This window comes from Dipteris shenzhenensis, chromosome 11 (assembly GCF_047967505.1).
Source record: "Dipteris shenzhenensis isolate YYH24624 ecotype China chromosome 11, Dip_SZ_1.0, whole genome shotgun sequence".
Taxonomy (NCBI): Eukaryota; Viridiplantae; Streptophyta; class Polypodiopsida; order Gleicheniales; family Dipteridaceae; genus Dipteris; species Dipteris shenzhenensis.
In genome coordinates, this window is record NC_141606.1 from 14,497,527 (window position 1) to 14,510,337 (window position 12,811).

General features: G+C 38.3%; 1 protein-coding gene across 1 annotated transcript; it reads right to left on the reverse strand.

Moving 5' to 3' along the window:
• Positions 1-11,266: 11,266 nt before the first annotated feature.
• LOC147896652 (17.3 kDa class II heat shock protein-like) lies at positions 11,267-12,573 on the reverse strand. The gene is made up of 3 exons (XM_087381513.1): positions 12,475-12,573; positions 11,860-12,311; positions 11,267-11,762 (listed from the first exon to the last, which is right to left on the reverse strand). The coding sequence occupies exons 2-3, from the start codon at positions 12,082-12,084 to the stop codon at positions 11,508-11,510; spliced, it is 480 nt and encodes a 159-aa protein (XP_087237639.1). The 5' UTR covers positions 12,085-12,311; positions 12,475-12,573; the 3' UTR covers positions 11,267-11,507.
• Between the last annotated feature and the right edge of the window lie 238 nt (positions 12,574-12,811).

The window sequence follows — 12,811 nt, forward strand, 5'->3', positions numbered from 1 at the left end:
TAGTAGTACCCAATCAGGTAATTTTATGATCCACATCCACACCCTATCCTTAAAACAATGGAAAACTATCCAAGATGAGAGGAAACTAGGAAGCTTGAATTGGCTAGGATTCATCTCAAGTGTCTAAAAGGTGGAGACGACCCTTCTGCATTCTTTTCCCAAGCAATACATGAGAAGAAAAACATAGAAAATATGGCAGTATTACTTAATGAGAGTCACTAGAGGTTTAGAAAATTGTGTTCAAATCATTGGAACCAATCCAACTCCCTTGATTTTGAGGAATTGCTTGCCAACTTTCTTCACCTAGGATGCCACTTTAGTATCCATATCTCATGAAAACTAGATTCATATTCAAAGGCCCACACCTTCCGCTTTGCGTTGCATGCTATTTATACATTCTAATGCCCATATTATAGCCTTTTGCTGGGAAAGCAATATGAATAACAAAAAATGAGTGAGAATAAGAAATCAAATGGTAGGTAACGGTAGAGTAAAAGGCAATGAATGAATCCATAGAGCTATTGAAATCTATGGAAACACTAATGAATTAATTTTCATTGTGAGCTTAGTGAAGCCTAACAAGTGAATGGCTTTAGGAATCGGGAATAAGCATGAGAGGAGGGGATAAATAATACTAATGAGAAAGAGATGATTGTGTAATGGTTGGTTGAATTTTGATGTAAAGTTCATATGAAATTTTATGAAGATTGCTTTTCCTCCCTATAATCACAAAACAATCCAACTATTAACCTTGACATGGCAACAACTCAGCAACAATAAGGGTCAAAAGCACAGTCCAAAAGCTACCAATATGTGATCATTATGTGAGTGGAGTAGCGACATAGGTTTTCTTGTAATAAGCATGTAATAGCTTAAGCTTTAAAATGTATCTAATACGATAGGAATAGCTTAAAAACTCTCTAGAAAAGGTCTAGACATAATGACCTAGAGAGAGAGAGAGAGAGACTTCAATCCTTGACCTAGACTTTATGGTAGAGAGAGAAAGACTAAAATATTGGCCTACAATTTCAATACAATTTGTGTTAGAGACATAAATTTAAATTCCTTGAGCTAGACTTTGTATTGGAGAGATAAAGTACAAAATATTCCTTGACCTATATTTTTTTAAAATTGGGTTTATGTTAGTGGCTATGATAGATTTTCATTTCCATAGAGAGCGAAAGTCTAAATTCTTTGACCTACACTTTGTGTTGTAGAGGGAAAGTCTAGATTCCTTGACCTACACTTTGTATTGGAGAGAGAATGTCTAAATTCCTTGACTTACATTTTGTGTTGGAGACAGATTATCTAAATTACTTGACCTATAGTTTGTGTTTGAAATCAAAAGTCTACATTATTTGACCTAAACTTTGTGCTAGAGTGAGAAAGACTTTGTGCTGGACTTTATGCTAGAGAGAGAAAAACTAAGACCCTTGATATACACTTTTCTGAAGAATGGAAACTCAAGAAAATGTATAAATATCTCTTAATGGAATGCAACTCCCACCCTTTGTGATTCAATGTTCAATTCACTTTTGTGTTCATGTTCTTGCTCAGCTTGTGTCCATGCTCATGAGATGCTCATTCAATTCTATCAATGTGTGATAGCATGCTCTAACCTTGCTATCTCCCATCCCCCCCCAGCCATCCCTTCTCCTCCTCCTCCTCCTCCTCCCACGTACTCCTAACCCTTGAACATCAACGTTCACTCCCCCTCAACCCTTTACCTTATGAATCCATGAAGGAGACTAAATTTACATTCCTCAACCCTTGCATTCTTTCTAACCTTGAACTCATTCTAAACCCTATAGCTTTTTCTCAACCTTAAACTCTTATTTACATCTCTTAACCCTATCCTCTTTCTAAACCCTATAAGGCTTTCCTAAAACCTATAAATCTTTCCAAGTCCTTTGAACCCCTATGGGGGTGAGAACCTCTATAAAACATCATGAAGAACACTACTTTCTTACGTGAGCTCATATAAGAATTGATTTCCATGGTTTAGTTACACAAGGGCCTATGGTCTAACATGCAACAACATAACTATACGTGAAAAAGGGCCTCATAAATTGAAATGAGAGAAAAGTGACAACTTTTTGGCATCATTGTTGTTAACTTATGAGAGAAAAGTGACAACTTTTTGGCATCATTGTTGCGGAAGTTAACACTTGAAGCAAAACTAGAAAATGTATTTGCTTATTGAATAAAAAATCCTAATACAAAAACAATCAATGATGAATTACTCATGGAAAAGTAATATGAAAAAGCTTCCAATTACTTATAAATTATGATTTTTTTTTGATTGCATGCTCCAAAATGGTGACTTCCATAAAAGAAATCAACTACTAATCTTATAAAAATTAGCCCTATAAACATGAGATAAATACCTAGAACCTATAAGCATCCCCCTCATTCCTCAATCCTTTACCAATAACTTTTGCATAACCCTCTCTTTTTTTGAAATTTTAAAAATATTCTGCTCTACCACCACCATTTTTTGCCCACCTCCTCTTTTTTGTCCACCGCCTCCATCTCCAATTTTCAGTGCATCATCTCCATCTCCTCCTCCCCTTTTTCATCCACCTCTTATCAATCTCATCTCCACTTCGATCACCTCCTCTCTACTTCCACCTCCATGTTTTTGTCCACCTCATTTTCTTCTCCACCTCCACCTTTTGTCCACCTCATCTCCACCTCGACCTCCAGTTTTGTCCACTACCTCCTTGACTACTAGTTTTCTAGGGACACCATTTTCTCTTACACTGAACTTCTTGCATGCTCCACTTCCACATCTTTGAATACATGGCCTTTTTGAGGTGCAACTAGAATCAAAGACCACCAGCTATCATCCATGTATCTGGGCTTAAAAACAACTTGAGAGTTACACCAAACAATCCATTTGAATAAGTTCATGGCTCACATTTCACAATGATTGCATAGAGCAAGTGATCCATATGATAGAAAGTGCTTACCTATTCATAATGCATGGGTGAAAAAAAGGCGTCTATATGATTTCCCCAAAATTTATCAAGTTAGTGTCAAAAGAACCATTCAAAGATTTCCTCATTGTAGCATGAGCCCCCTACATGCATGACCTTAGATAATTTTGACATCAAAGGTGAATACTTTGAATTCCATAAATCCACTTGGAGAAGGTTATCGTATGATTCCACCAATATGATACATCTCAATCGGAATGAGATTTGAATCCCTAACAATAGGGAGACACCTCAGGCATGGAGGAAGAACCTAATTATTTACAACCTTGTGAAAAATATGGAATGATTTCACAATCAAATTTATTGCATTTTACTTCAATCTTCTCTAGTACTCAAAAGTGATTATCAATCATACACACAGTGTATTGAATGACACTAAAGATAAAACAAATCAACACTTTGTTAACATTGAAAAATTATAATTAATGTAAATAGATGCAACATGAGGACACATAAAAGTAGTGTTCAGCTTACAAACCTAAATATCATGACCTCGTGCATATTCTCTTTCTTTATCTACAACTTCATCCTCATTTTTCTCAGCCTTAGTGAGAGATCCTTCCAACCATTTAGTAGTGCATTTAGAAAGAATTCTAGAAAACTGTGGGGAGAAGTCTATCCTTGATTCCTTTGTTTGAAGGTACTTCTATCATCCTCTCGTTGCAGTTTTTGCCTCCTAATATCTTCCAATAAATTTTTACGCTTTTTTACAATTGTACAAACTAAAGGTGTTGACTTTTAGTTCCAAGGACATGCTCTTCTTTTTGACCCTGCAAGGGTCCTAAGGGATGACTTGGTTAGTGAGTTGCTAATTAGGGCCATCATTTTGAAGTTAGTTCACTTAGTCAATTTGACCTTGCAAATTATGGTTAGTATGAGGCTTAAATGTGAGTTAGTAGAAGTTTAAGGGCTTCTAATGTGTTTAGGGTTTAAGGTTTTTGTTTGCTTGTGGAGGTCCTAAATGTTTTTTTGTCTTTTATCCTAAAGCTTTTGTCTTTTGTTAGGTATCTTTGTGGGCTCTCTTTGTCTCTTATATGACACCACATTTATTTAATGGCCCATCCACCACACATACACCACACACACACACACACACACACGCACACACACACACACACACACACACACACACACACACACACACACACACACACACACACACACACACACACACACACACACACACACACACACACATTTATTTGTCTCTTGTATGATGACACCACATTTATTTAATGGCCCGTCCCCACTTTTGTTTAATGGCCCACCCACCACACACACACACATACACCTTTTCACCTCTTTTCTCTCCTCTCTTTCACTCATCTAATATTCCTTCACCTTCACTTGCTTTTTCTCTTTTCCTTCCAATTTCTACCTATTGTTTCCTTTCACAAGTTATTTGAAATATTTATCGAGCTACTTACACTTGGACTTATAATGACACTCCAAAAGGCAAGGCCACAGTGGGATCCCCACCTTGTTTTTATTCCCTTCCGATGTGCAATCTCTCCCTTACCCTTGGATGATCCCTATTAATGAAAATTTGAGGCATAAACAAATTTAATTGCACTAAAAACTCAATAACATAAAAGATTTATAGTTGCACAATCCATCCAAGTTGTCGTGCTACCGTCCACCCTTGCATTTGCCTACCATTTGGGTCTAAGCACAATAGGGTGTACATACTATTGACCAAGAGTTATGCTATCGATACAAGGTTTTTGATGTGTAATGGAAGTCTAGTAAAAAAATCATGTTGATTAGGAACTCCTTGCTAAATTTAAGAAAGAGTAGAGAGTATTGAAAATTCGAGTAGATTCTCATGAAAGTTATAGAGGTGCATCAAAATCTTTGAGCTAGCACAACACATTTTGAAATTTGCATTCAGCTTAGTTCAGTACATTCAAAATCTAGGAGTAGAGTGCATTTAGTGTATGGTGCAATCACTACACTTGTCCTGCTCTCTCTCTCTCTCTTGCTCTCTCTCTCTCTCTCTCTCCCTCCCTTCCTCCCTCCCTCCCTCTCTCTCTCTCTCTCTCTCTCTCTCTCTCTCTTGCTTCCTCCCTCTTGCAGCTCTATCATTCTCTCCCTCTCATATTTGGGGCCGTTGTTAATCAATTGGTTAACAATATGCCACCATTGGTTAGTGATGTCATTTGAGGATAGTGGCAAGTCCATAGAGCTAGGATTGTGCCTTGGATCCGAATAGGCCCAAGATGGTTATAAAAGAATGAGGAAAGAGAGTGGTATAAAGGGAATAGGGTTGGCCCTCCCTTCAAAAGTTGACATGTATAAAAGGCCAAGTTGTTGACTTTGGTCTTCATTGTTGGATGCACAAGTTTGGAGTGAAAAACATAAAGAGAGGACAACATGTGTGAAGAATCCATCCAACTTTGATTATTTGGGTATTTCTCCAAATAAAAACTCCAAACCATGTAAGATAAAAACAAAGAAGGTTGCGACTGACACAATACATTGCTTCAAGTATGTGTGCTAAATGGTTTCTAATGTATAGTCTGTTAGTGCTTCAAAGCACAATACAATGCTTCAATACACAAGCTTTACTTTGACTACATTGTTGTAAGGCATAAGTTTTCTTTTACTATTATTCTTTTTATCACAATACACTACTTCAAGTATGTGTGCAATTTTTGATTTATAGCACTACATGTGTTTACAGTATGTGTACATGACTATGACATGTGCTTGTAATTTGCTCGTAATTTGTTGGCGCTTCATAGCACAATCCACTGCTTCAAAGCATAGGCTCACTTTGACTCCACTACTTTAAAGCACAAGCTTGCTTTGACTACTGTGCTTTCTAACAAGCTTGCTTTGACTATTGTGTTTTCTAACATAATACATTGCTTCAATCAACAAAACATCAAAAACAACATGACAGATTGAGAGTAAGATGCTCTTACATTATGAGTATAATAACAAATACCTACACTGTCTCATATCTCCCTTTTTTGGGATGTAATACCTAGCATCCTAATATCTATGTGGGGCCAACTTGATTGCAACCACCCATCATACACATGGTTAGAGTAGTGCAAAGATTACATGTAGTGGTACATTGCTTCAAAGCATAAATTTTCTTTGAGTATTGTGCTCACAAATTATAGTGCTAAATAAGTATGTGTTATCAATGGTTTTTGATTTATAACACTATATACATTTATAGCATGAGTACATCACTATGACATCTACTTATAATTATTGATACTCCATAGCATAGTACACTTCTTCAAAGACCAATCTTGCTTTTATTATTGTGCTCGCTGACACAATACATTGCTTCAAGTATGTGTGCTGAATGGTTTCTAATTTATGGTCTGTTAGTGCTTCAAAGCACAATACACTGCTTTAATACGCAAGCTTACTTGGACTACATTATTATAAGGCACAAGTTTTCTTTGAATATTATGCTTTTTATCACAATACACTACTTCAAGTATGTGTACAAATTTTTGATTTATAGCAGTTCATATGTTTATAGTATTTGTACATGATTATGACATGTACTTGTAATCTGTTGTTGGTGCCTCATAGCACAATCCAGTGCTCAAAGCAGAGGCTCATTTTGACTCCACTACTTCAAAGCAAAAGCTTGCTTTGACTACTGTGCTTTCTAACATAGTATATTGCATCAAGCATGTGTGCCAAATGGTTTCTTATTTATAGCAATACATGTGTTTATAGGATGAGTACATTGCTATGAAATGTACTTGTAATCTATTTGTACCGTATAGCATAACACAGTGCTTCAAAGCATAAGCTTCCCTTTGACTCTTTGGAAAAGGGCCATTTTCATAAAATCTTATGTTTCCAGGTTTACCCCCCCTTACAATGTTGTTATGACACCACTTCAAAGGACAAGCTTGCTTTAACTATTGTACTTTCTAGCACAATACTCCACTTGAAGTATCCCTTTGCCCACCCTTGAGTCTGTTTGGAAAAGGGCCATGTTCATAAAATCTTCTGCTTCCATGTTTGACCCCTTACAATGTCGTTATGCTTCTATATGAAAGCATAACCAATGCTTCCTTGTTTATCCCCTTTCCATGTGATAGGGTGTCTCTCTGCAAAACCATTTGAGTGAGAATGTGCTCTAACAATTGGTCAACCCATTAGAGTGAGAATGTGCTCTACCTACAACTTGGTTAACTTTCTTATACTAGTATGTTGTAAGGATGGTGGATTTCCATTGGTTTGACTTGGAAGTACAAACTCTCTCACAATAGGCAGAGCCCTAGATGACTGTAATGAATATAAGTTTTTTGAGGAGTGGTTTTGGTTGATGGTATGTCAATAAGAAAAAAAAAAGGTTGATTGGAAGAGATGAAATAAACGTTTTTCCTGTGGGATAAAACTTATTGGGGTTTCACCTTTTTACTACTATTAACAAAGTTGAAAGGGCACATTCGAAGGAGCTTACTACTTTAAAGTTGTGTGACCTAGTGGAACTACCACTTGTCTTTGATTGCTTTTCAATGGTCTCACGTGTTGGAACTATCAAACCCAAAAGGGTCACCTCTTCTCAAACCCTATATGAGGACATGAGCTTGTAGTACCGTTTTTGCAACACATTATTACCGAGACGAAAAGGATTGAGGGATGGAATATATGTCAAGAGGTTTCATTGCATATCTGGACGCTCATGGCATTAAAAGGTAAGTTTCATGTGCATGCATATACTTAGCAACAAAATGGTGTGGCCAAGAGGAAAAGCAAGACCATTGTAGAGGATGCAAGATAATTTCTCAATAAGAAACACATGCTTACATGTTATTGGGAAGAGGTAGTGCAATGCATAGTGTATATTATGTATTAGATGCCTATAGGAGTAGTGCACTGTAAGCTTATAGAGGCACTAAATAGATGTCTCACATTTTAAAGCATTGGGATGCATTTGCTATGTACATATTCCGAATGAGAAACAAAGAAAGTTATACCCCACTGAAAAAAGTGCATATTTATGGGCTATGCACTAGAATCTAAAGGTTATAGGTGCTATAATCTAATCACAAGGGAGTTTACACATCAATCAAGATGTAGCCTTTGATGAGTGAGCAGCTCATACAAACCAGCAAATGCTATTGGTGATCCACATGTTGATATGGTTGAAAGTGACAAAATATGAAGAGGGGAGATGAGAAGAGTGGAGATGAGGAGAGACAGCACAGCTAGAAAGCACACCACAAATGACTAACTGTACACTAGATTTGGTTGAAAATCTAGAATATATAAAAACCCATTTAGGATTAGGGTTAGGGCATCTAACCCTTTCCTTTATAGCACTCTATAAGTGTTAGTGCTATTCACATGTAATCACATGATGTTGAGCGTGTTCTCTCAACACCTTCCCTCAAGATCAACATCATGAAGTAGGCCTTCCCTCAAGATGATGATTCTTGGGAATCGAAGAAGGATTGAACATTACATTCCATCACACCCCTTTAATGGGAATGTCCTTCCTCTGCGTCAAACCAAGAGCTTGTCGGTGTAGGTTCGAAAAGCTCTTTACCAAGTGGTTTGGTAAAGATGTCTGCACCACTCTCTTTGCTATTACAATGTTGCAATGTGACGTCACCAAGTAACACTCTTTCTCTGATGAAGTGCTCTCTAACATCAATGTGCTTTGTCTTGGAGTGATATACTAGATTCTTAGCCAATGCTTGAGCCGCTTGATTATCACAGTATATTGTTGTTTCCTTTAATTCATCAAAGTAATTTGTTTCTGACAACAATCTTCTAAGCCATAAAGCCTCACATGCACCTGTAGTGAGTGCCCTATATACAACTTCAGTTGAAGACAAAGAAATAGTTGGTTGTTTGTTTGACAACCATGATATAGCACCTTGACCAAGAAAAAATGCATATCCCTGTGTGGATCTCCTGGTCTCATAATCTCCGACATAATCACGGTCACAGTATCCCATGCAACTGTAGATAAATTTTTCTGTATTCTATCCCAAATTGCCTTGTACCTCTAATGTATCTCAAGACTCTTTTGGCTGCATTACAGTGAGACTGTTTCAGATTTGTTATAAACTGTGCAAGTGAGGTTACTGCATGTAACAGATATCTGGTTGTGTGATAGTCAGATATATAAGAGATCCGATAAGCTTGTAGTACATGTCATTGACTGTGGACTTTTCAAAATCTTTTATAAGTTTCAAACTCTATTTCGTGGGAGTGGTTGCAATCTTGCAATCTGCCATATGAAACTTCAAGAGATTGTCAACATATTTGAGCTGACTCATGAAGGTGCTGTCTGAATCTCTCCAGAACTCAATTCCAAGACAATAGTGCATAAGTCAAAGATCTTTCATGTCAAACTATGCAAATAAGTCTTGTTTTAGCTTTTTGATGAAGCTATCCTTGCTTCTAGTCACAATCAGGTCATCTACGTACAAAAGTGCAATAGTAATGTCTTCCCCTTGAACTTTCTTGTAAAGAGTATGATCTGCATTGGACTTCATGTACCCCAGATTAACAAAATACTTGTTGATTCTGCTGTACCAACTTCTGGGTGCTTGCTTTAAGCCATAGAGACTTTTCTTAAGATGGCAAACCTGATTCTCTTTTGCTAGTTCAGCACAACCTACAGGTTGTTGCATGTAGCTTTCCTCGTCTAGGTAACCATTGAGAAATGCATTCTTGACATCGAGCTGGTGCACATTTCATCTAGTGAGTGTCGCTAGTGATATCAAAAACCGTATGGAATCCATCTTTGCTACTAGAGCATAAATCTCATCATAATGTTATCATATTGCTATGCAAATCTTTTTGCAACTAGTCTAGCTTTGTATCTTTGAATACTACCATCTGGATTGTACTGCACTTTGAATACCCATTTATTTGCTATGGCCTTCTTGCTTGGTGGAAGGTCGCATAATTTTCAAGTATTATTCTTATACAAAGCATCCATTTCTTCATTCATAGCAGTTTGCCATTCTGGCTTGTCAATTGCATCTTCGAAGTACATTAGCTCTTCTGTAGCCATGATGGTAGTGCCACATGTCCTTATCCTCTGCACAACCCCGAGGGCAGATGAACTTCACCATGGTCAAGTCCTATCCTCCACAGGGTAAAAAATAAGGAGGAAAACTAAGAAATCTCTCATAAATCTCTCACAATGGGAAGACGAAAATTTTATAAAAACTCTCAATGAATACTCACAATAGAAATAGATGAATAAGAACCCACAAATCTCTCACTCAATGGATGGAACTGTACAACAAAAATTTCTTTCAATATGGAAGTTTTCCTCACCTCGATTGCTCAATCTCTCAAACTATCACACTCTCTCATACGGATCATATTGCCTCAACAAAAGGCAAGGAAACTCTAATACCATGACAAAATATAAAGAAGAGAGAGGAGAAGAGTGGAGATGAGGAGAGAGGGCACATCACAAATGACTAACTGTATAATAGATTTAGTTGAAGATATAGAATATGCACAAACCCATTTAAAGTTAAGGTTAGGATTAAGGCATCTAACCCTTTCCTTTATAGGACTCTATACAAATGTTAGTGCTATTCACATGTAATCACTTGGTGCTAGCAAAGTCTCTCAAGAGAAAGTTAGGCTCATGTACAATCACATGTTGGTACCTCAATATGTTTATCCACCAATGGAAGCAGGTTACATACATGTCAAAAACACAAACCCTAGATTGTGGAGTCTGAGAGAAAGTTAGGCTGGTACCTCAATATGTTTATCCACCAATGGATAAACATACAAGTCCATAGTAGCCGTATATAGATGTGTATTGTAGCCGAAATGTGACCTATTACTGGAAGCACACATGTTAAGGACACATGTTAAGCCGTATATAGATGTGTATTGTAGCCGAAATGTGACCTATTACTGGAAGCACACATGTTAAGGTCAGCCGTATATAGATGCGTATTGTAGCCGAAATGTGACCTATTTACTGCTATTTTCCTTAATATCTCCTGATCCAAAGTTCAAGGGAAAAGGAACGTAGAAGAGGAAGGAAGACAACAGGATTATATAAAGCATCAACGAACCAAATGCATATTACAATTGATGAGGACTACATTAAACCAGTTACAAGAAACATAGTGCATGTTCAGTGGAGTGTAAACAAAATATACGAATGAGAGAGCAGACATAAAATCGAAGAAAGAAATGAACCACGTCTAGCTTGAGAACTTATACAAATTTCGTTGTGTGCATTGCTTAATAGTGCTATGGAATAGCTTTGCATTGCTTCGCGGTGCTATGAAATAAAGCAGGCATAAAATCGAAGAAAGAAATGAACCAATCTATATTAAGGCCTTGGAAAATTTCGTTTCGCATTGCTCCGTAGTGTTATGGAATTGACTATGAAATATTTACACATCTGATTACAATCTCCTTCCATCTTGGCTAGGATGAGCCAGTCGAGAAGTCCCTCTAAGCAAAATCGAGACTCTTCGTCTACAAAATATAGAACTGTATAACATTAAACAACACGTTTTCCCTGTCTCAGCTCACGTTTACCTCGATCGTTTTCGGCTTCTCTGGTTCAGGCGGAGGAAGCTTTGGCACCTTTACAGTAAGTACCCCGTCTGCACAAGTCGCTGTGATCGCTTCCACGTTTGCATCGGATGGAAGAGTGAACTTCCGAAAGAATTTGGCAGGTCGCCTCTCCATCCTTATGAATTTCTCACCGTCATCTGTGCCATCATCCCGTTTCCGCTTGCCCCTAATGCTCAGGACGTTCTCATCTTCCACTTGCACCTGCTCCACAACCGCAGGGTCAGATTCCAGAAACTGTATATACCATGCGACGAACAGTCCGGTTCGCAGCATTTCCACGCTTGCCACAAGAGCAAACCTGAATGTCTGATCGAGCAAGGCCCGGCATGTCAGCGTAGAATGTATACGAATTCGAACCCTCTTTGATATCCACCGCAGTACTCGCCATGGCCTTCGTGTCTTGCAGGTAAGAGCGGCTAGGACCACTTAAGCCGTTCTCAAAATCCTCAGCCGCATGAAAGAGTTGTCCCAAAACGTTCTTGACGGGGTCAGAGTCCAAAGCGAGCTCGAAGTAGGACCTCATATTGCCACAAAACCTGGGCTACGCAAAGGCGGAGCTAGACGGAAGCGCCTGCCAACAAAAGCCGAGAACTGTCAACGACAGAAGTCCTACTCTGCGAAGTGGCAATTACAAGGCAATCTTCTGCGGAAAATGGAAGAATTACAAGCGACACGGAGCTGAATTGTGAGCAGGAGAGCTTCTTATAGAGGTTGGATCACCAGAAGTCGATTCTAACGGAAAAAAATTTCCTGCAAAGGTTGGAGAATGGTTAGCTACAAATCGAAATGGCAACAGCAAGTTGCGACAGGTTTTTGCGATTGAGAATTCAGCAATAGCGAGCTGAAGGCAAAGAGCAACGAAATCAGAATAGAGAGCTGAAGACATCAAGTACCAAAATCAGAGAAGACTTACTTTTTGCAAAGACGATCAATCGAAGAAAAGCTTTGGTACTTGAAATTTTTAGACTGTTGAACGAAGGCAAAGAGCAACTCTATATAGTAGACAAGCCACATCCTCTGGACCCTTCTCGAAGTTTCCCTCACCTTCTGGAACCCTCCTTCTCAACTCTCGTCAATCCTTCACCCTCTCTCCTATGGTTCGGTTATCCATCCATCCATCCATAGGGCTAGATCATTTGAGTGCGCGTGCCAACGCCAATCCCATCCACAGGTGACCTGATTCGCATCCGTTGTTCGACTTTGAATCCTCACTTTTCTTTGGTCAAGCTCGATTGCGCCTCGCAATGTTG

What these genes read in the sequence shown, in the direction of transcription:
- LOC147896652 (XM_087381513.1), bottom strand. Translation starts at nt 12,084, where the DNA reads ATGAGGTCCTACTTCGAGCTCGCTTTGGACTCTGACCCCGTCAAGAAC. An exon ending in TTGCTCGATCAGACATTCAG is followed by an intron (nt 11,763 to 11,859) that starts GTTTGCTCTTGT and finishes GTTGTGGAGCAG; the next exon opens with GTGCAAGTGGAAGATGAGAA.